The sequence below is a fragment of the Lineus longissimus genome, chromosome 7 (genome assembly GCF_910592395.1).
Source record: "Lineus longissimus chromosome 7, tnLinLong1.2, whole genome shotgun sequence".
Classification (NCBI taxonomy): Eukaryota; Metazoa; Nemertea; class Pilidiophora; order Heteronemertea; family Lineidae; genus Lineus; species Lineus longissimus.
The window spans coordinates 20,430,629-20,452,889 of record NC_088314.1 but is presented as its reverse complement, the minus strand read 5'-3'; the positions used below and the strand labels follow the sequence as shown (position 1 = coordinate 20,452,889).

Here is a 22,261-nt window from a genome sequence, read left to right as displayed (position 1 = left end):
AAGAGTTCACGCTTGGCAACCAATGAAGAGTTCATGCTTGGCAACCAATGACGAGTTCACGCTTGGCAACCAATGAAGAGTTCACGCTTGGCAACCAATGAAGAGTTCACGCTTGGCAACCAATGAAGAGTTCACACTTGGCAACCAATGAAGAGTTCGAGCTTGGCAACCAATGAAGAGTTCACGCTTGGCAACCAATGAAGAGTTCACGCTTGGCAACCAATGAAGAGTTCACGCTTGGCAACCAATGAAGAGTTCACGCTTGGCAACCAATGAAGAGTTCACACTTGGCAACCAATGAAGAGTTCACGCTTGGCAACCAATGAAGAGTTCACGCTTGGCAACCAATGAAGAGTTCACGCTTTGCCACCAATGAAGAGTTCGAGCTTGGCAACCAATGAAGAGTTCACGCTTGGCAACCAATGAAGAGTTCACGCTTGGCAACCAATGAAGAGTTCACACTTGGCAACCAATGAAGAGTTCACACTTGGCAACCAATGAAGAGAATTTCAAAAGAAATCGTACACATCTTCTCAAAATGCATCCTGACTTCCACTCAGTAAAACATATTTATCAAATAGAAAACTAGAACATTGAATGACTTGGTACTCAAATTTTGTATTTTAAATATTTTCTTCGCACATGCCATGAATATATTAGCATTTTGGTTACCTGCATGGAATACATCCATTGCCTCTGCCACTGCACAATTTTAGATGTAGCTCCTATACGTTTCGACTGACCAAATCATCAATAAATTGCATAATATCAAACCGAATTTCATGAAAAAAACACCAGACTGGGGATATATTGATGTTTTTTATTGTCCACTGTCAGCATCACAAACTAGTTTTTTGGTCATTAGATCATTAAATAGAAGAATTAAGAGAACACTGTCTGCGCCATAATTTGAATTACTGGGCGACAGATTTACGAAAAGTTCATGGGAAAAGACGTTTCATACTTACGTCAACATAAGATGGAGCTTTAGGAGCACCGGTTTCAGAATATCCTTTTTAAATCACTTTTATCATGGAATATTTGAGAGAAAAAACGGGAATGATAAAGGAGTACCATCCTGCACCGCCTCGAAAAATGTTATTGTGATTCGCGTAGCACGTGAGGGGACTCTCTGCCTTGGATGGCGTCATCTGATCTAATTCATCGCAAAATAATGGATCCGATTGGCCCGTTTAGTTTCTTTTTATAATGGTGCCAATTCGACGAAACCGTTCGAATGACTTGATCGATAACTGGGCAGTTTGTGAACGCGCACTTGAATCTTATTCAAACACTATTTGGCTAGGCTGACTTGACCCCCAGGCCGCGTCCTCCACGGCCTGAATAATTCCAGATATGTGCATCTTGACCCTCAATGCATTGACGTTGCTCAGCTTCCAGACAACGCGTGTCAATATGGTCGGAGGCTACGGAGGCAATACCACTGGAAGTTCAGAGAGGATATGTGCGGGCAAAAGGTTTTCCTTTCTATATGTAAGCCCTTGAAGACAGATTTCCTGGGCCTTGTTGTATACAACACTGTAAAAAATACTACAGCATACCAATTTGCGCACCATTCCTATTTCAGGTTATGACTTTCTTAGCAGCAGAAGCGAAAGACGAGGCTTTCATGAGATTGCTTAACAAACTGCCCAGGTTAGACATCACACCGGTGCTGCCCTCTACAACAGGCGGATATGACATGTGTAATGTGAGTATAAAACAATACTGGGTTTGGGAAATGCCATTTTGCGTCAACGTTTCTGTGTTTCCCTGGGCGCGGTCAAGTAGTTAATGAGCATTCGAAAGTCATCAATACATTCGGCATTCGGTTTTGGAGATGCCCAGTAGATCCGCAAAGGCCCCTTTGCTTTCTTATATTTTTATACATCCTCGGTGCCCAAGGCCTTTTAGCTTGTATCTAACATGCTTTGGCATTGTTAGACAGTTTTTAGCAGTACACATATCAATGTCTCCCCTCACATCTAAGCCAGAGGTACTGTCGCTCAAAGGAACCATGTTAAGTTGCAAGCCTTTCGGCGAGTGTGCTTCAAGGAACCAGGACCGCCGGCAGGCTTGTAAATATTGATACTTTAGTACCTGTCGCTCAAGGAACGATGTTAAGTTGTAAGCCTTTCGGCGGGTGTGGTTCAGTTAACAGACCGCCGGCAGGCTGGCAAAAATTGATACCTGTCCTTCAAGGAACCGTGTCATCTTCCTCTTTACAGGTCGTCCAAACCCTGAGGAAAGCTTCGACTGACTTTATCCTGACCTCGTCCCTACTCAACTCGATGCAGAACATGACTGGGCTCAAGGAGCAAGTCACGGACATGTGGCATATCTCGCGAGACATCCTAGCAAGAATAGAAGTCAAACTCAACCCATCGACGAACGATCAAGGTCTATTCAAATTCGATAATATGGTGACTGCCCCGACTAACTTTCCCCCACCCAAAGATGGCACGCCCCCTGGTAGTCCCTCGAGAACTCTTTACCTCTTGATCAGGGATTCGAACCACACATATCAACACTATGCTCAGGTTTTCAACGAAATGTGTTCACTCTCTATCTGTGACAACTAACAAAAGGAGTCGGCGATAAACTGTCCAGTGAAAGTAGTTCGTGCAAAGACTGGAAGTGGAATTGGTTGATTCTCAGTGGACTACTTATGTGTTAGTGGAATAGGGTGCCTACTCTAGTTTGCCCTGTATGTCTGCAATAATTAAAATGTACAATTAAAGTTGGTTTCGGATTGCTGTTGGTCGGTTTGTGAATACACAGCGGAAGTTATTGTTGTTTACCCGAAAATCGCCTCGTTTTGGTTTTAAATAGTGCCATATCAAATTATATCAAAATGTATACTTTGTTTCAGACGTTCGCTATATTTACTCCTAGTCAATATTGGTGAATAATGTATTTGTACAATATTCTATAATGGAAATACACTTTACATATGCCATAATGCAATCGTTTTATTTTAACTTTATTGCAATGTCTCTGGTGAACGTCAGGCCAGATTTGGGGAAGGAGGACAGGCGCCTCATGGTATGAGCTAAAATCTATTGCCAAATCTATAAGAAATCTATAAAATTATCGCTGTAAGGATCAACATCTACAGTGGAACCCCCGTTGATGTGTGTCCCTTTGGGGATGACGGCATGAAACAGCGTCGGCATCACCGGCACCGGTACATATCGCATCGGAGATGATTCAATTTGGTAATGATCGGAAACAATCGGACAATCTCCGATTCCTCTTGACTGATGACGGCGGCACATGCACAGCATCGGCATCGACACCAGAATGATTTCATTCGGTATTTTTCGGAAACGTTCGGGCAGTCTCCGATTCCTCTTGGCGAGATGGCGTTGTATGTTTCTGCTGCCGGTGCTGATGCCGACGGTCAGCGTTTGGGTATCAGTGTTCCGAATAGTTCCGGCTCCAAATACACGTACTTCCGATTATTCTCGACGAAGGGGGTCAGTGGCAGAGTGTTTACAGCGCCGGGCTTATAACCAGGATCTCGTAGGTTCGATACTCAGACGGACATGCACTGTTTCATCAAATTTCTTTTGGCAGTTTTCATGAGGAAGAAGAAAAACAATGTAGGAAGACAAGTCATGTATTTTCGTTTCTTCTTTTATTCTTCACTACCAAGCAAACTACTCAAGTATATTTAACACACTTCCAACGATAATGTCGTCAAATGTCGACAAATTAAACCAATACTCCAACAAGTATAACTTAACAAAAAAACGCTATTATGCAGTTCATTGACAATAAAACAGTACTGTAAAATACCATATGACAGTATCAAGCATTGATTAAATATCCCATCCCCGAAACAAGTAGATTAAACTACGCGATGCATTACATTCATTACAAATAGCATTACAAGATTGTGCGATAACATTACACTTAAATAACATTTACACATAAATAACATTTACACATAAATAACATTTACACATACATGTAAATAACATTTACACATAAATAACATTTACACATAAATAACATTTACACATAAATAACATTTACACATAAATAACATTTACACATAAATAACATTTACACATAAATAACATTTACACATAAATAACATTTACACATAAATAACATTTACACATAAATAACATTTACACATAAATAACATTTACACATAAATAACATTTACACATAAATAACATTTACACATAAATAACATTTACACATAAATAACATTTACACATAAATAATATTTACACACAAATAACATTTACACATAAGACGTCCGGTAAAAAGAGATCTCACTGGTACAATCCCGACCAACTGACCAGTGTAAACGTTTAAAATGTCCTATAGGATAGAATGTCCGGGAAACAATTAATGGATGGCTTGATTGAAAAAGTTCCCGACAAATTGCTTCGAGGAGGGGTTTTGGTTAAGGTCAGCCATAGAACCTTTTGGCAGTGATGATAGTTTTGAGGCTTTGTCAGGGATTCCACTATTGACCCAAATGATTCTATTTTGACGGTCATGGTCTCTATAGAGCCACATAGCAAAATCCTTCAGAATACATAGTGCTGGACACTTTTTCCAGGGGACAATTTAGACTGCTACACCGGTATCAAAATACGTGATTGATTTACACTCTTTATACCTGTATCTGCGCATACACAATAAAGACTTTCATTCACAAAATCATCAAAGAAATCATTGAATAGAATGTGGGTCAACTTCCTCGAAACGATTCGATATATATATATATATGAGATTCCTTGGTAGGGCTATTGGCCGAGTGAGGGTAACTTTGACTTAATGATCTAGATCTGTCATTCAAACGTGTTTTTTATAAAGATTTTGGACGAAAATAACGTGAAGTGGGAAGCTGTTCTACCAGAGGTTTTTTCCCTCCCCCCCCCCTCCCCCATAGCACGCCCCACAGCCTCCACACATACCTTACCGTCGACGATAGTACGCCGGTTCCGCGCGAGCAAGTCTCTCAAACTGGTGAACTAATCCCAGTAGGACCTTCTGCGTATCACGGATAACGGTATAATCCCGGTCGTGTCGTCTGCTGCGATCTTCCCTGTAAATCCGTGACTTATGCTGCATTGGAATGACACCGAAATCCATGGAATCTGGAGCGCTAATTCTCCTTGCCCGCATCTCTTCGCGAAACTGGCACAAACTGTCCTGGTAGTACGCAGCCATTTCTTCAAAGGACCTCTTAAATACCGAATTAACTTCAAACATCGCCTCGTCTCTCACAATCTGCTGGTTGAACACTGCTACTTTCATGAGTGCTTCCGTTGCGTTTTTTATGACATCTTCTTCCTGCAAGATTTAACATAGAATCAAAACACACCAAGAGCACAACAAGAGCGAAGAGCAATTTTCACCACGCCTTCTCTATTCTTCTCTAAACAGTGGCTAATACAGTCCTCACACGATGTCCGATGAAGACAAAATCATTTTATTCGTACGCGTTATCGCTCATGCATAACTAATTTTGGTTGTCGTATATATTCGCAGTTGATCAAGATTGTTCGACTTCCTGAAGTCGAACAATCGGATATAGGCGTTCACGTGGGCGATTCAAGGCCTTTTGAGACCATGCATATAGCCAAATTTTCCAACTGTCCGACATGATTTTTTCTTCAGGATTTGCCTTTGTGCCTTTGTATGATAAATGATGCAATAACCTCGTATTGATGTCAGGACCTCACAAAAGCCGTTCAATACATACCTTATTGTGCAGGTCAATGCTATGGTCAGGAACCGCCGGCAAACCTTCCACAAATGGGTAATTTACGTCGAGGCAGTCGAGGTATTCTCGGTGTATAATTCTGGCGCGAGTCTGCAAAATACCCGCGAAAATTGTACATGTTTTGAAGGACGAGGAGGTTGAGTTACTATCGGGCCTCGATTTTTCTCTGTTTTACCCTATCTCTCCAGCTGTCTATAAGGAGGCAATGCAATTTGGAGCAGAACCAGTTAATGAGGTTCGCGAAAGGAACAATGTTCCATACCGCTCGTGAATACAGCTACAGAGCAAGCATTATTTGTAAGATTCAGCCTCAACTATATTGGTTATCTTCTTGCTTACCTGTCTGGCTTGGGGACACCAAGGACTAGGATTCCACACCCTCTCCTCAGGGGTACAGCGAGGGCTCGGCCCGTTATATGGATTCTATAAAGTTAAGTGAAACAGGTTTATATTTACATCCCCGACTAGAAACCTTACTCGGATCAGCTCCGAATAACCAAAAGCATTCCAAATCTTAGCGGGTCCTAATTTATGCTCGGAAAGGTCGGGACAACTGATGCTTCGATCATGCCTAGGTCACGTGGTGTCAATATGAGTTGACATTTGAGTCCAATTATGATACACTCTGGACGCAGTGGACCGGCCTCCACAAGGAGATCCAATTAAGGTGACGCAATGGACTGCTCCGGGAGTCTAAATGATGATTGCTGGCGTGTTAAACCGAAATATTTGGAATACGCGGTGAGGGCTGGAGGTACAAATACACCAAACACGCACGACGACGTGAACGAGAATGATATGATTCCCACACGATTAGTCCCGTCCACGTTTGTCGTTCGTGGTCCGAATCTGCACCTATCTATTATTATTATATTTCAGAATATAGGCCTACGCGTTTGTAAAAGTAATGAGAGAGTGTTTTCAAAAGCAACTTACGTAAGCTCGTTCCCTTCGCTCCAAAAAACATGTGATTCTTCTGAGGTTCGCAGCTTCTTCTTGGAAGAATCGCACTCCTTTCGAAGGCGGAGGGTTATCCATCGGCCGATCACCGTTCTCGCAGGGATCGTTCCAGTAGTGGTGGCGGGAGAGGACGGGGGACCCCGAGAGTGATGGCGTCATCATGGACACTAATGCAATGATTATGGCAATGTTGCGTATCAGGCGCTTTTTGAGATCTGAAGGAAGAAAGCCAACATAACTGAGAGGACAATTCAGATCATATCATGAATGAATAAGAAGTATAAACCACTTTTTGGATATCTCGGCGCAATAGCCGGGCATGCGCAGTAGCTCACTGCGCTGGGTGCATGCTTCCACCCTGCAAACTGAGCATGCGCCTGAGGTGTCCCAAACAATAATGGACAATGAGATAATTGTACATACCCATTTTGAGTGAATTCTCGTCGACGGTGAGATCAAGTTGTCAGGTGTTGTCAAAAATGAAAATTTTCAAAATATTGTCAAATGAATTTTTAAAGATATTGCTCTTCTTCTCTCTGTCCTGTTTACTTTTCCTCGGATTTCGGAAATTTCTGAAGGTTTGCATTCTGGACTGCATTTTATAGGATACGAATCGGAATTGAAACTCCTCGACGAAACCGGGGGTACCCTTCTGCAACATTCTTTTGCCTTGATAACTGTATATACCTCTGTAATATCAAAATAAGATTGTATGAAATTGTCAGTCGATGCCGTCAGTCAAAGTAGGCGTCTCCGGAAGTTTCGGTTCCCCACTTTGACTGAGCTAAGCCGCCAATCAGGGTTGGAGAGGGTGAGATCTGTTATGCCTGCTCTCCACGGGTCAACGCGGATCAATGAAGCGATTATATGTCATTCATCGTTTTTATGGGTCACTCGTACTACAGCTTCTAGGATAATAAGTACCGTATTTTAAGATATCTATAGGCCGAATTCCGCGAAACCGATATTCTTTATCGTTTTATATGCGAGGCATTGCGAGACCCTGAGCGAAATCCCGAGTTAAAAAACAAGTCCCTCTTTTTGTAAATATCAGTTTTTTGGATGTTGTAATCTTCCAGATAAGAGGAAATAAGGAAATATAAAGGTGGAGTGATGTAAAGGAAAGAGATGGCCAAAATCTTTTTTGTTCTGATGTTTTCTTTGAGTTAGTTCCGGGGTCGGTTCCTTCCCCGGCGGTATGTATTTTGATTTTGTACCAGGTCTACTTTACAAAGGCCGGGTTAGAAAATGTTCTAGTTTCTTTTGCCTTTACATATGATAGCCCTTCTTACTGAGCTGCCAGGGGAAGACCAAAAGGGTCCTGAACATGATACACCTATCATTTAGTCCAATAACCAGCCAAGTCAGTGAAAGTAAACCCGCTGTCTGACGTCTCTTTGACACCAAAACAGGAAAGCAATAACATGCAACAAACATTTCTCTTGGGGTATCTCTGGACGAGGTGGATCGATTTCGATCAAATTTGGATTGGGTGGAGTATATGTCTGATTCTATAAGGATTTATACTACTAAATGCTGACCAAAAATTACGTCCAGTCGCCTCTGAAAGATATCAGGACGGCTTTTAATAGGAATCAATCCGCTGCTCTTTAAGTATCAAATGCAGCTGAAAATCACTTAACAAATACGTCATTTCTGTTACGAATTTACAGAAGTTCGATACTGTTGATTATCAATCATTAAATGTTTACACGTTTTGGTTGACCAAGCATCGGCAAAATCGCCGAAACCGACCCCTGGGAATCCGACCCACTTAAGACGTAATTTTGGCACGTAGGCGATAAAATGGGCCACGTGATATATGCAGCACGATTATTGTCATCTGTATACGATATACGGTCATACTATTTTCCTGTCTTCATTGTAATAGTAAATATCTTTATATCTTGCCGCGTTTTAAGACGTGGGTTATAGCACGTATGCGGGGGTGAAGTCAGCGCACGTCTTCGCTTGCTTTGATTCCCTGCTACCAGTCACAGAGTTGCATTCTTGGTCACGCCATGGCTATTTTAGATTACGTATCGCGCCAGTTGCCGACGGCCGGTATTCTGCATGTTCCGAGATTGAAACTAATGGATGATCGGGATTCGACCCCTGTAGAAGGATTCGGCGGATCCGAGATGCAGAATGTCTGATTGGCTAGATGCAGGACGACGAGGGTCAAAGTTCGGGCAGATACGGGCAGTCTACGCCTTTTTTCTGCCCACTTTATATTTTTGCATATCATATGCTTGCAGGGCATTTGGAGATGATCGGGATTCGACCTCAAAATGTTGGATTTTCCCGTGTGATGCAGACGATCTCATTGGAATGTCCATGCAAGGAAAATGAAGAACAAATTGGTTGGTTCTCTCCCGCGCCCACACCGGGTTTAGCGCGGTGCATGCTGGGAAGAGGAGATGGATGGTTTTTACCAGTTCAGTCCTGATTAATTGGTTTCTGAATCTTTCTGAATTGCAATTGGTCAGACAGTTTTTGAGGTGGTTATCCATCCGCGAAAAGATAGAGATGATGGCCCGTTGTGAAGGAACTAGAAGTCCTATATGAAAGAAAGTCCCGAGCCAATTATATAGTATCGTATGAACTATTTATTTAGATAAGCTAAATGCGCTACAATGTATATGGTTTTACTGAGATATCATACTGAAATTCCAGCGGTATTGCCTCCATAGCCTCCTTCCATATTGACACGCGTTGTCTGGAAGCTGAGCAATGTCAATAAATACGAGGGAATGCTGATCATGATATATATCAGTAAACACGGTGATCGAGTGATCAACCTTTGCCGTATCTAAAAAAGTAGAGTACATGGACGAGAAGTCAAAAACACTACTTCTAAAGTGTTTTTGGGGAAACATAATCCTGCAAGAAGTGCACGGAAACTACATGTACAGTACAGTACACCATATGCAGTGTTTTTGACGCACAGGCCTCAACATGCTTGGCCACATATTTGAGTATAGAGATATAAATTTGTTGAATTACTGGTATAAATCTTAAAGAAACCAACCTTAGGCTAGTTACTCCAAGTATAAACTAATAATAACCCGCCACAAATTGGGTTTATATATAAAATATAGTGATCCTGCAATATGCAGTACTGGTATACATGATTCCTACATGTATAGTTTACTGTATCATGGTGACATCCGATTCCTTCAAAGCATCATAAACCTCTTGAAAAAAGTCTCTCATCGAAGCCGTCACCCATTCGCCTTCTGCAAGGAAACTGAAGTCACGTGTGTATCTTTCTCCTTGATTCTGCGCAGTTGTGTGAAAGTGCTCTGTGACGCACGAGTCGATCACGTGAAGCGATGGACGGGGAATGGTCCTACTCCACGCCTCGCCGTCCAAAGTACACAGAAGATTCAGCAGCCTCTTGTGGATGGTTACCCATCCATCTTTCCAGCTCCCGTCCACCTCGTGCGACTCCTCTCCTCGGATGACCACGATGTGAGCATCTGTTGTTGCTAGCAAGTGGTATGTCTTCACAATCTTGAAAGAGATAAAGAACGTATGGTAATAAAATACTTTAACATTCAAAATAATACCACATGGGCTTCAAAATAACACCTGGGCTTGTGAAAGTTTAAGTAAAGAACCGCTTTTCCAAGCTCAGTTCAGAGAATATCCTCCAGAGCGCAGCACTAAGCCATCGAACAGAAATGGGGTTTTTATGGAACCCTTGATGAAACCCCAACAAAACCATGTCCCCTCTCCGAAACTGCCCACATCAGGGTACAACGGTGTTTTGGAGCTTAGGAAGCTTAGCTCCCAAGAAGAAGAATGAGCTCAATCTTGGTGTCAGTTCGTTGAGATCGTTAGCATAAGCGAGACGATCTCGTAACCTCTCTATTTCTTAATTCTCTGTTGATGCACTCACCATGTTATTTATCATCAATCCATTGATGACAGAACCATCAAACTCGACGAATGACGTCACATTCTGCAGCGGAATGACTGGGTTGTCCCTGGCTTGTTTTTCCAAGTAGCTGGCGAAGACTATGTCGCCATTGAGATTGTGCGTGACCTTGAAAGAGGAGAGTGATAACAAATATGAAATTCGTTATAAACGTGCGTGCTTATTTTGGAAAGGCAAAATATCTCAGTGAGGCGTGGGCTGTAAGTAGTGATTATATTTCCCGCTAGACGAGTATAAAGAACGGAACTTGTATGGAAAAGGAAGGCAGCATTTTGCTTAAAGGCCAACTTGACATGAGATAATATGTTGGTTTTTCTCACTAACTGCACGGCTCCCAGCAGGACCGTGACTTCTCCGAACAGGATAATTCAAAAATCATTGAACAGCAATATAAAAACAATGCACCGGAGCGAGGTGTATCCATACGCCTGCATAAAATTCACAAGCCACGTCCTAAACTGCCCGCAACATGGCGAAAGTTACTATAAGAGATCAGCATTAGTGTAACAAGTGGCGGCGCATGTTGGCAAACAGGGGTATTATTCTCCCGGCGAGGTAAATTCCACGCCCCAGTTGTCCCGGTCAAAAAAAGGAGGGAAACATGTATGGAGAAGGAGGGTGCGATCTGTGTCTGGGGAAGCGAGTTGCTTGTTAGGACTAATGATACTTCCATGGAGTATGCGTGAGACTGTGTGAACCCATGGCCAAGGATTAACACTTACGTAGTGAGCCTTCATTTCTGCAAATCTTTCCCTGATGATGTCCATTTGGATCGCGAAATCCTTGAGGTTGACAGTGTAAAATGGCTGCATGACCGCTGCGGCTGCTCCAATGGGCGGGTCACCGCATGGTGCGTTCCAGTCGGCAGAGGAAATCTGACATGACGTCTCATCCTGTTGAATTCGTCTGAATCCCGGGGCAGCGATTACCATAGACAAACATGGCAAACAAATTAACCAAACGTTCTCTGTAAACAAAAGTTCGTAAAATGCATGAGAATTTGTAGTTTTAACAGTTACATTTGTATCTGGAAACAAATTTCAATTGCAATCGACAGCCTATCCGAGATTGAATTGCTCTAAGATTTCTAACATGTTGTTCACATGATTCGGCCGCTGGTGGTTAATGGGAAATAGAGAATGCCACATCCTGGTATAATCAGGGATGTTTTCAATATAGGCCTACTGCCGCCTCTCGATATGAAAAACAATGAATCTTAGGATTAGATTACGATACTGGAGCAATAACTCGACACTAGACCCCATACTCCGGCGCAGTGTGGTGAGGCGGTCCTATACTGCAATATGCTTAAATATTGTGTCTGCTTTGGCGAATCACTATAGACCCATGTCGCGACCAAGTTTGCATGTACCGGTATATTGTATCAAGGGTCCTCATACAAAACTCAGGCTGCATCCTTCAAATCTCAAAAATGTATAAAGCTCATTTATACATTTTAATTCAAAATCAAGTTATACATGTATATGTAAATTTTAGAGGCAAGTCGCCTTTAACAACTTTGTATGAGAAACTATTATCTGACATGACAATCGACAAAACACACTTACGAGTTTAATTGCTTTTTGAAGTGCTTTCACTGAACCGCTTTACTACGAATGGCTGACATTCCATTCAGAAAACTCTGTTTTTCAGTTAATTGTAAGTAGTAAATCATCCAAATATCGGAAGTCGTAATACAATAGCGGATTTTTTCGTCATTCAATGGCACTTTTCTCACTTCAGTGACATGTTCCACCATAATAGTGAAATCTTTCGTACTTAGTGAACATCATCTGGCATTCTTTAAGGGAAATTTTGATGTAGTGGCATTTTTCGTGTACTTTTCGGTGAACGTTTTCATTCTTTAGTGCATGGTAGTTACCATTCTTTCACGGATTGTTTCCTTCTTCAGTGAGGCATTTTTCGTTCTTGCCTGGCATTTTACGCTTATCTTCCGAAGCGCTTAAAACACTTACGGGAGGAGTTTTGCCCGGGCAATTCGCTTGTTTCTTGTTTCGAAGTAACTTCTCCAGTGTCAGTGCTGTTGCTGAAGAGGACGAAGTCAATCCGAGTGGTCTAACGCGAACGCAGAATGTTTTATGAAATTATTACACTTTTTCCTTTTTGTTTTTGTCATTATACTTACTTTCCCAGAGGAAGTTCATTTCGCCTATGTTTTGCTCAGAAGATTACTGCTATCTGTTACGTCCGATCTTCCAAATACTTCTGGAGTTCCTTCCTCTCTTTTACAAATCAATCCAGTGACGGTCTTCACCAAATCTGGCCAATTTATCCCTTTCAAAATCCGCCCCTGATTCATGAGAAATCGATTATAGTATTTTAATTATTTAACTCAATTTTGGTAAATCCCCAAAAATATTACATATAAAGCATCTTTATAGCAGATAATGATACATGTGATCTTAGATAATTTTCAGAACTATAATCAAAGTCACGAGCGGCTTAATCAGTCTTTCATCACCGCCCGCCCGCAACTTATGGGTCTGGGCTTGAAATGTTCATCAAGAAGTCATAACTTGATGTTCTACAAAAACAAATGAGACTTCCGACTCATTGTCAGCAAGAGGTGAGGATGGGTCTGAAGTAACATTTAAAGTTAAAAAAACATTTGGCGAGGTTGACCCATTGATGATGAACATTTTTCCACAACTCTGATGTCTCGTAACATTTTCACTTTCAGTTTTTCCGGACGTTGAAATAATATTTTGTGCTTCTTCACCAGGAATATTGTTTTCTGTTTACCGATGATGAAAGTTTATCAAACAATCATAGGGTGATGGACGCGGCCGGTAGGCCCCTGTGTCCGTAGTGTAGGCAGCAGATAGACCATTGGTTGTCAGGGTGTGCGAGTAAGGGGAAACTACAGATTATACAGCTGTAATCAAACAGTCATCCCCTGAACAACTAAGCAAATGTTGTGGGCTCAATGTCCGCATTGGTTTACTTCCTTTATCAATCGGATGAGCAGCAACAAGTCTTATTTGATGATACGAGTGGTTGGCACTGCAGGCAACAAGGAAATCTCGGTTTGGTTTCAAATCCCTCATTCATGGTGGTTGGCAGTGAATATTTCTAGATGCTGCCGAGGAAGTTCCACGTGTAGGAAGACTATATTACGTTTTCTGTGTGAAATCATAAAAACTCCTAGCGCCATTCATTGTGAAACCGACTACAACCATTGTGGAATTGCCGCATGATCCGTCGTCTGAGCACTCAGTCCTTCGAATTAAACTCAAAACCCGTGAGGTTCCTTGTATCTGGTGTCTATGCCAGGGCCAAGCAAAAGACCCCACCAAGTGAGAAACATGAGTAACTTGCGTGGACTCTGGGAAGATATTCCTCTGGAGAATATCGCCTCCAGCTGCAGGGCAAACGTTGAAGGAGAAGTCATCAAAGCACAGTAGAGTTAGAAAGATAGGTTACTGGGCTTATTGAAGTTTTCTTAAGCTCCGAACCTTTATTCCTAAGAGTGTGCATAGACCTTCAAATACAATATGAGAAAATGACTTCAAACAAAATATTGTTATTAAATGAGTTTATTAAAACTATGCGGTTTGTTAAACATTTGAAGTTACCCTCAAATTACCCCAGAGAATCTTGAACACATTTTACCAGCCTTCACCGGTATGTAGAGCAATTAAAGAGCATTATACCTCAACTACATGTGGTTCCTCTTAATTCAATTGCACAATAGTCGATGATTAGTTTTACAGTAATTAACACATAGTACCCCTTAAACATGATCATACACAAAAAGCTCAAAGTGAACAATCCGTTGGCAGATTTTGATTATAAATGAACACGCATGCATTCTAAATTAGGAAAACCAACAACAAATCAAAGAGCTTATACAATGCAACGACTGGAGAATTGACGCATGGAGCTTTGAGACAGCAAATCCTTCAGTGACAGTTAGGAGTATCACCAGTTTTATAAGTGGGACTTCTAAACTTGGTTGAGATAGACGACATGTACCATATCGTCACCGTCATAAAAGAAAAGCCTAATCATCTTGACCCGTTATGTAACACCAGTAAGACATATTATCAATTGCATATTCATTGTCATGTTTTTATATATTATTCTTAGTTAGCTGCAAAATAAATTTGAAATAGTTAGGAAATTAATAAGTTTTTCCATTTTTCTCAAAAGTGCAAAATATCATATGATATGACACATTTATGAGCGATACCACTTTCAGAGCTTCGCAAGAAGTTCACTAGAAGTTCCATTGTATTTTAATCTACCTAAATTATCATACCAGGAATACATTTTTAACACCAATTGTGGAAACTATTTTTCAAGTGATGTGAAGTATTCGCATCATGAGATTCATTAATAGTCTTGCTGACTACATAACGGTCATTCTCTACTTCCTGAGACCTAGCTTTCCCCACCCACACTGACGATAATAAAACTGAGACAGAAAAGTGAGGCAAGATGAGGACAGTATTGAAGAAGGAATGGCTGGATTGCAAGAAGACTCACTCTCACGAGTGACTGCTGTGACACTAATCCCAATGAGAACTTTGTACTTTGAAATAGCTGCCTGCCCCCTCGCTCCCAAAAGATGACCTCAAGATAATAGAAAACCACGGCTATTCACTTTAGACAAAGGCTGTACAGGTTTGTTTACAATATGACTACTATACACCATGTCTGTCATTGAAAACAAAAACTCACTTTAATCTATTTTCTTACAGTTTGCCATGACTGCATAACAATGCTTCACCGCCTCTTGGCAGTTATTATAATCCTTCCAGGGAAGACATAAACATTCTTCCATCAACCATAGGTGGCGTTCAAACACCGGCAATGCATCCTCAACGTCGCCTTTCAACATTTTATCCATCGCTTCAGAAAAGACTTCATGCGAACGCTCGAGGACGAGTAACTTTTTCGACATGTCATGTTTGTGCTTACATTGGGTGCAAGGGTAGGCAGTGAAGTTTGTGTTCTCTTGGGGAAGTAACGGCTCGCTACATTTCTCACATTTCAGAGCTGGAGGCATGTTATCGGGCATTTCAGGATATATCGGCCAGTCATCAAGGCAAGCGTCGCATTGGCAGTTAAAATAATACTGATCTTTTAATTTATCTTGGCGGAATTTCTTGGGATGCACCGCCCATAGAGCACCGTAGTTATCAACTATCTCTTCACCTTTACGCATGTTACGGATGGCACGGACAACGCAAACATCACCATAATAATGGCGGACAACAGTTGGGTTACATGAATGGTTCAACAAACTCATCGTTGGGTAGAGACCAGCACCAATTTCTAACGACTTAGCGTGGCGTATGCCTTTTCTTGAAACCTCAATTTCGGAGACCTCGTGAGCATTGCATGGGCAGAGTTGGAGGAGCGATAACAAAAGCCCACCAACAAAAACCACATCTTCAGATTTGGCTTCCTCGCCAAAGAAGCCACCTTTTTGAAGACACTTGAGTAAGAACACTGCTTTGATCGCCCTTAAAAACAGATCAGCTGGGGTACGGTCAGAATCGTGTGTCATGAGTGAGCGCACGGTACGCAGATCATTCTCAGCCCAAACGTCACCGTCACCACAACCAAATTTATTCCAATCTACGTTACCACCTTCATTTTTCAAATACTCCTTAAACGACGTGAGTTTATCATACCCGGCTCGAAGGATGACACGGTGAACAAGGTGCCCCCAGCAGTTGTCTGTAAGATTGATGTTACTAAGGTATTTACATTCGTTCTTGTGGAAGGAATCCAACGCCACCTGCTGGCATTCCTTACTACAGAAGTTAACGGTACAACAATTGGGACACGGATAAGTGCCAATGGTGCGTTTCATGCAGTTGTAACAATGGGTCATGTAGTACGGAGCCAGTAAGACAGAACCAAATGGTTTCTCGACGATCAACACCTCACCAACTCTGACATCTTTACTCACAACTGCACAGCGTCCTTGCTCTGCTGAATCCTTCAACTCAAAAACAGCGCTCGCACATGGGAACTTATCATTTTTATTACAACTCGGAGGAAAGACTGGAATCTTCGGCTTTTTGTAAATGTTCTTCTGAGAGTCTTTTGTTTTCGGCTTCTCTGCCGACAATTTCTGACAAGCCTCCGCTTGCGTCCTGATGTCGTTTTCCCAGTTTAGTTTCTTACTCTCGTCAAGGTTCGACTGCTGCAGCAGCTCAGATGCCTTCTTGAAAGCAGCGACTGCATCCCCTTTCTTCTTGAGTTCACGATAACACTTCCCTTGGCGGTCGTAGAGTTTGAAATGTAACTCTGGTGGAAACCCACACTCAAGAGCAAGGCCAATGTCAATCAAGCTCTGCTCATAGTCCTTCAAATGATACAGCACAGCAGATCTGTTCCCATACGCCAAAGCTAGCTCATTCTTCCCTTCTGGATTATCAGCATCTAACGGAACTTTCCTTATGCAATCATTATAATGCTGCAACGCATTATAGTAATACTTCTTCTGAAAGGATTGGTTGCCATTCTCCCTCAAAACCTTAGCTTCCTCCAGCGACTTCCCATTAAAGTTTTCCTCAATTTTCATCGTTTCATTTACGATCTCCAGCTCAAGAACAAACTTTGCTCGCTCCTCGTCAGTTTTGAGTTTGGCAAATTCAGCTGAGAGTTCGTCTAACTTTCCCGAGGATTTCAGCTCTTCCGATATGGTTTGGTAGAAGTTATGGAACACCCCTCCTGATATCTCTATCTCGGCCATGGTAACTTTGACTCGCCTTCTTCTGATGAATCTGAAAAGACAAAAGTTGCAAAATACATTTAATGGCGAATTTTTGAAAGTTCCAAGTCTCTTTGCTGAAATATTGCATAAGGATCATCTATTGGTAAAGGACTTGTTGGAATTACTTTTTCATTTAAGAAAAGCGAAGGCAACTTGGCCGACGTAGGCGTAGGTTTCCTCCTACTTAATACAATCGATCGCTCAAAATCATTCATAGAGCTTACAATGTCCTAGCTGACTCTATCCTCCCAACTCAATATTTTCTAATCTCTGATTACAAAAATTATGCTATGATGAATCAATGCTGAAAATAAATTGACAGGCCAGAGGTCCTAACCATGAAAATTTATGAAGGGGGTGTGTCACTTTATCATAATCTGAAACCATTATTGGAATAATTAGATTGCCACGACAACAACTTTGGTAATAGTTATATACTGGTAAAGGTTTTCTCATGTACTAGATCTACCTTAGAACCTTGTAGAAAGATACCAGGATCTATATAAGGGTATCCCATACCTGTGTTCTATTTTTAGCACCACTGCAACAGTGTATACCCCTAGTACATAGACATTTCCTAGCAGAAATCTTATATATTTCGGCGTCCGATTTTAGACAACATGCTAAATATTTTGCAATGGGTTTTGCTGAAAAACTACGGCTATATGGTCAATATTACCTACCAACAAACTTGTGACGTTTGCTTTTGAATTAATTGGTAAAATCGGCAAGTTTTTGAAGCCGACTTCTTCAAGAAATTTTCGAAGCTTGTAGCGCCGACTATTGGTTGGCGATGGAACTGAGAGTCAAGTTTTGGGTTCGTGGGCGAAGTAGCATGACACGAAATTTTATCAATATCACGTGTTTCTGGTTCTTTGCTGCTAAGTTTCCCTTTATTTGGCAAAAGTTAGCCATCAGATGAACTTTAGCACAAATCTCCTTTCTTCTTATCTCTCCTGTTGTCGTCTAAACACTCAAATATTTGGTCGTCACGCCGCCAGTTCCTCTTGGTTTTCGAAAATTCTCAACCCAAAGAAGGGTTCAAAAGTTCAACATAGGCCTACTGCTGCCACATTCACAGTTAACAGTAAATTCGGTCTTCAAAGGTTAGGACGTTTTTGCAGCACGATTGTGCAAGATCTAAAGATGGCAGATGAACGCGACGACACCAAGAGTCCTCCAATGAAGAAAGAGAAAGCGGCCTTTAAATCTACGGATGCGAAGACACTGGACCAACAGGTGTGACAACCATCTATGCAACCACACTGTATTTTGTTACAGCTCTCGACAACAGCTTCCTCGATTGATACAAAATTACCTATTTATTCCCTTTTTCTGACCATCAGTACTTGTAGTGGCACTTGCCTTGGTCTAGGGAAATAAAATGGGTATATGTGAGCCTCAGTTGACATGGAACGGAAGTCAGCATGCGATGGCCCTTTTAACCAAAGATGAATCAGCGCCAAAACAAAACAAATGCGTACACTCAAAACACGTCAGAAGACCTAAGCCAACTTCGGACTTAAGCTACTGTGACACTTTGTTCCAGGTGAAACGCGTGACTGATCAGCGCCCAAACAAACCTCTTCAAAATCATCCTTCTCTGTCCACCAAGGTCAAGCAAGGACTTGCTGAAGCTTTCTTGTAAATTGCAGGCTAATCAGTTACGCAATTGGTATCCTTAATTTCATTGTTTTATTTTCAGCAAATTGCAACTGGAAAGTGGATCTCTCTCAATTTGATAACATACCAAGATCCTCTTGGGAACAAAAGGTAAGCATCCAATATTTTCTAAAATCTTTCCTGTTGCTGGGTAGGAACCAATGTCATATTCTAAATATCTGAGATTGAATAATGCAGTTTTTTGCTCAAATACAATTCACTCTACAGTAGAGTGTCCATTCGTGTTATTTAGACTAGAGCTGAACTTTCATTGACACTATTGTGTCCTACTTGGGGAAGAAGGCTCTTGTTGGTTTCAACCACATTAGTATTTGGCCAGGCAGGTATAATCTCTCGGCTCGGCTGGAATTTAACCACTCTGATTAATTTCAGGACTTGGGAAGGAGTTGAAAGGACAACGAAATCGAAAGATGGAGGAAGTGATGGTAAGGTACAACTCATTACTTAGAAAATTTTCAAATTCAATTTCCAAATTATTGAATGAACAGAGTAGGCCTTTAAACCTTTACATGTGGTGACCTGGCTTTAAACTTGTCTACTTTTTTCCAGCCGTCATAATCATTCCAACGCTCAAGAGAATGTACAAGTTTGACTGTATCATCTTAGTGAAACAGTTCCGTCCACCGCTGGGCTGCTGTACCTTAGAGTTCCCTGCAGGTAAGTTTCAATGGATGGGTGCAAACTCTACTTGATACGTAACAGTACAGACCTTAAAGTTACAATAGAAATGATAACTAATCTGAAAATGAAAGGGGTCGTGATCTCCGTCTTTTGTATTCTGACCACAATACTGACACAGCCAATAGATTTCATAGCTCTTTGAAACCAGTTGTAACTTTCCTGAGAGATCAAATATTGTGGTCTTGAAATATCACAAAATTCATTCTTGTCATTATTGTTTTCAGGTTTGGTAGATCCGGGTGAATCTATGGAGTCGACTGCAGTGAGGGAACTGAAGGAAGAGACAGGATACGTGGGGAAAGTGAAGTACACCTCGCCTGGTAAGAATCAGTTCTTGAATGCACCAATAACATCACGTTTTTTCCTTCATTAAAGATGCACGCATGGTTGCCTAACCATAACTCCTGCTGCCAGAACGAGACACAGTGCTTCATAGACTATAAACAGTGCAACATTGTAATGTTGGCACAGTGTTTTAGAATTATTGATTGAAGTTGGATTATGATTCTGGTTCAACTTCTCTTCTTTTAGTTACGACCCTGGATGCCGGGACTGGGAACTGTACTGCATCTATGGTTACTGTTGAGGTACGTGTCTTGTTTTGGTCGAATTGTGTGATGGGACATCAGTTGATGCATGAAAAGCAAAGGTTGCATTCTAAAAGTTCGAGAAATGCATTTGACATTGTAAAAACCTAGAAATGGCTATCCCTGATACACTTCATTAGAAAGCTCTCAGTCAACAAACTTAGATGGCACTGTTTGTATCTTAGCATTTTAAATACTTTGTGTGGGAAATTTTGTGAGGAATAATCCCAGCTGCTATTTTTGTTTCAGATCGATGGTGACCTAAAGGCTAATAAAAAACCTGTTCAAGAAGCTGAAGAAAATGGTGAGTTTGTGTGTCAAGGTCACACACCTCACGATGGAAAATCTTCTGATGTACTCGTGTAATTTTGGGGTTTTCAGAGACTTGACAGTCTTGACTTAATCCCTGTCAGCGTTACTTCATGAGAAGCTTAGGTCACTTATGATATATGTGAACTAAGTCCACTGATTATTTGCTCAAGTGGTTGTGCCATTGCTGATGATTCTTATTCCTCTTTCAGAGTTTATTGAAGTTCTTAAAGTGCCAATTGGTGAATTACTAAACTACTTGAATGGTAGGTGAACTTAACTAGGCTTGGGTGGAGCCTTTCTTTGCGAGATTTTGACGTTCTCTGGTCGAGTGATACAGCATCTTTTCAATAACATAACAGAATATTCCAGATTGATCTCAATATCTGTTTGAATGATCACTTTGAAATCTGAGATAAGCCGTCTTTCTGCATTGCGTGGTGCATCCACATCATCTTCGAGGTTAGTTGTTCCTTATATTTTTTCCCAGATTATTTGTGACTGCCCCTGCTCTTCATAAGTCTATGTAGTATTCACTGCTTCTCTCTCATTCCAGTGCAAAGCAAAGAGGGCTTCATTGTGGATGCACGAGTTTATAGCTATGCCATAGCCCTGGCACAGGCCTCTGAACCACCACTTCAAGAAAAGCCAGATCTTTCTTCATTCGATGGTTAAATGATAGCGACAGTTTTTTATGACTTTACCAAACTGAATAGCCTTCTTTTTGATATCTGTTTTATAACCATAATGGATGGTTCTATCTCAGTCTTCTCCGAAGCTATTCTTCTACATCAGTCTGGTTATTGCCTTTGAACATAGAACCTACAAGCATAGAATAAAGCCTTTCTGCATAGGGCAAGTGCATTCAGAGGACTGTCATTTTAATTGATTTTGTGGGGATTTTAGTAAGTTTCTTGTAGACTTTATTGATTCGTACGATTTGACCTGATCACAGTAAATCGTAGCAAGGAAAATATATATGTATATGTATGGTTACTGTCTGCATAATTAGGAAGTAAATTCCTGTAGTTTTAAATAAATTCGATCTCAATACAAATACAGTAGCTTTCTTCATTCTTTCAGTTTGTCTATTTTTTGGAAATGATTTGTGAATACGGTTATTTTGAATTGTCACAACCAACCGATTGGACAACTTTGCTGTCGGCCATTTTCAATTCACTGTGTTTGGAAGCATATTATCCAACCAATCCCAGCCGTCACACCTTGTTCAATTGAGCCAGATATAGTACCTAAAGCGTATTTTTTATGACAAGTACGATGCCCTTCCCTAGCCTCAGTAGATATAAAGACATCATGAAGTCATACGCAAGTTATTGAATGGAACCCTATTGCGGACCCTATTGTCCACATGTTCAGCAGGTCTAATCTAGCTAACTCATCTGCGCCATGCTTGAGACACAATCCACACAGACGGTGATGGGACAGAAACTAGTTCCATCATTCTTGAAAGTAGATCTGCATGTTTTCCAACAGCTAGATTCCAATGAGTGTTCTTGAGTAAGGGAAAGGTTGATACATCAGAGATTGTCACATCCAAATTCAAAATAAGACCAATCCCAATACGGCCTTGC

At 41.3% G+C, this 22,261-nt stretch overlaps 2 protein-coding genes across 2 annotated transcripts; one reads left to right on the top strand and one right to left on the bottom strand.

The window, feature by feature from the left end:
* Positions 1-14,216: 14,216 nt before the first annotated feature.
* LOC135491466 (SET and MYND domain-containing protein 4-like) lies at positions 14,217-18,182 on the bottom strand. The gene is made up of 2 exons (XM_064777362.1): positions 18,093-18,182; positions 14,217-17,419 (listed from the first exon to the last, which is right to left on the bottom strand). Exon 2 carries the CDS (start codon positions 17,386-17,388, stop codon positions 15,361-15,363), a length of 2,028 nt encoding a protein of 675 aa, XP_064633432.1. The 5' UTR covers positions 17,389-17,419; positions 18,093-18,182; the 3' UTR covers positions 14,217-15,360.
* LOC135491468 (ADP-sugar pyrophosphatase-like) lies at positions 15,604-21,709 on the top strand. The gene is made up of 10 exons (XM_064777363.1): positions 15,604-15,612; positions 18,534-18,648; positions 19,115-19,182; positions 19,465-19,517; positions 19,642-19,749; positions 19,998-20,093; positions 20,305-20,360; positions 20,610-20,664; positions 20,882-20,935; positions 21,226-21,709. Exons 2-10 carry the CDS (start codon positions 18,556-18,558, stop codon positions 21,342-21,344), a joined length of 702 nt encoding a protein of 233 aa, XP_064633433.1. The 5' UTR covers positions 15,604-15,612; positions 18,534-18,555; the 3' UTR covers positions 21,345-21,709.
* The last annotated feature ends 552 nt before the right edge of the window (positions 21,710-22,261 follow it).

Excerpts from the sequence above, each read along its gene's own strand:
- LOC135491466 (XM_064777362.1), bottom strand. The coding sequence starts at position 17,388 with ATGGCCGAGATAGAGATATCAGGAGGGGTGTTCCATAACTTCTACCAA.
- LOC135491468 (XM_064777363.1), top strand. The coding sequence starts at position 18,556 with ATGGCAGATGAACGCGACGACACCAAGAGTCCTCCAATGAAGAAAGAG. Across the intron at positions 20,094-20,304 it reads AGTGAAGTACACCTCGCCTG|TTACGACCCTGGATGCCGGG; the intron begins GTAAGAATCAGT and ends CTCTTCTTTTAG. Across the intron at positions 20,936-21,225 it reads ATTACTAAACTACTTGAATG|TGCAAAGCAAAGAGGGCTTC; the intron begins GTAGGTGAACTT and ends CTCTCATTCCAG.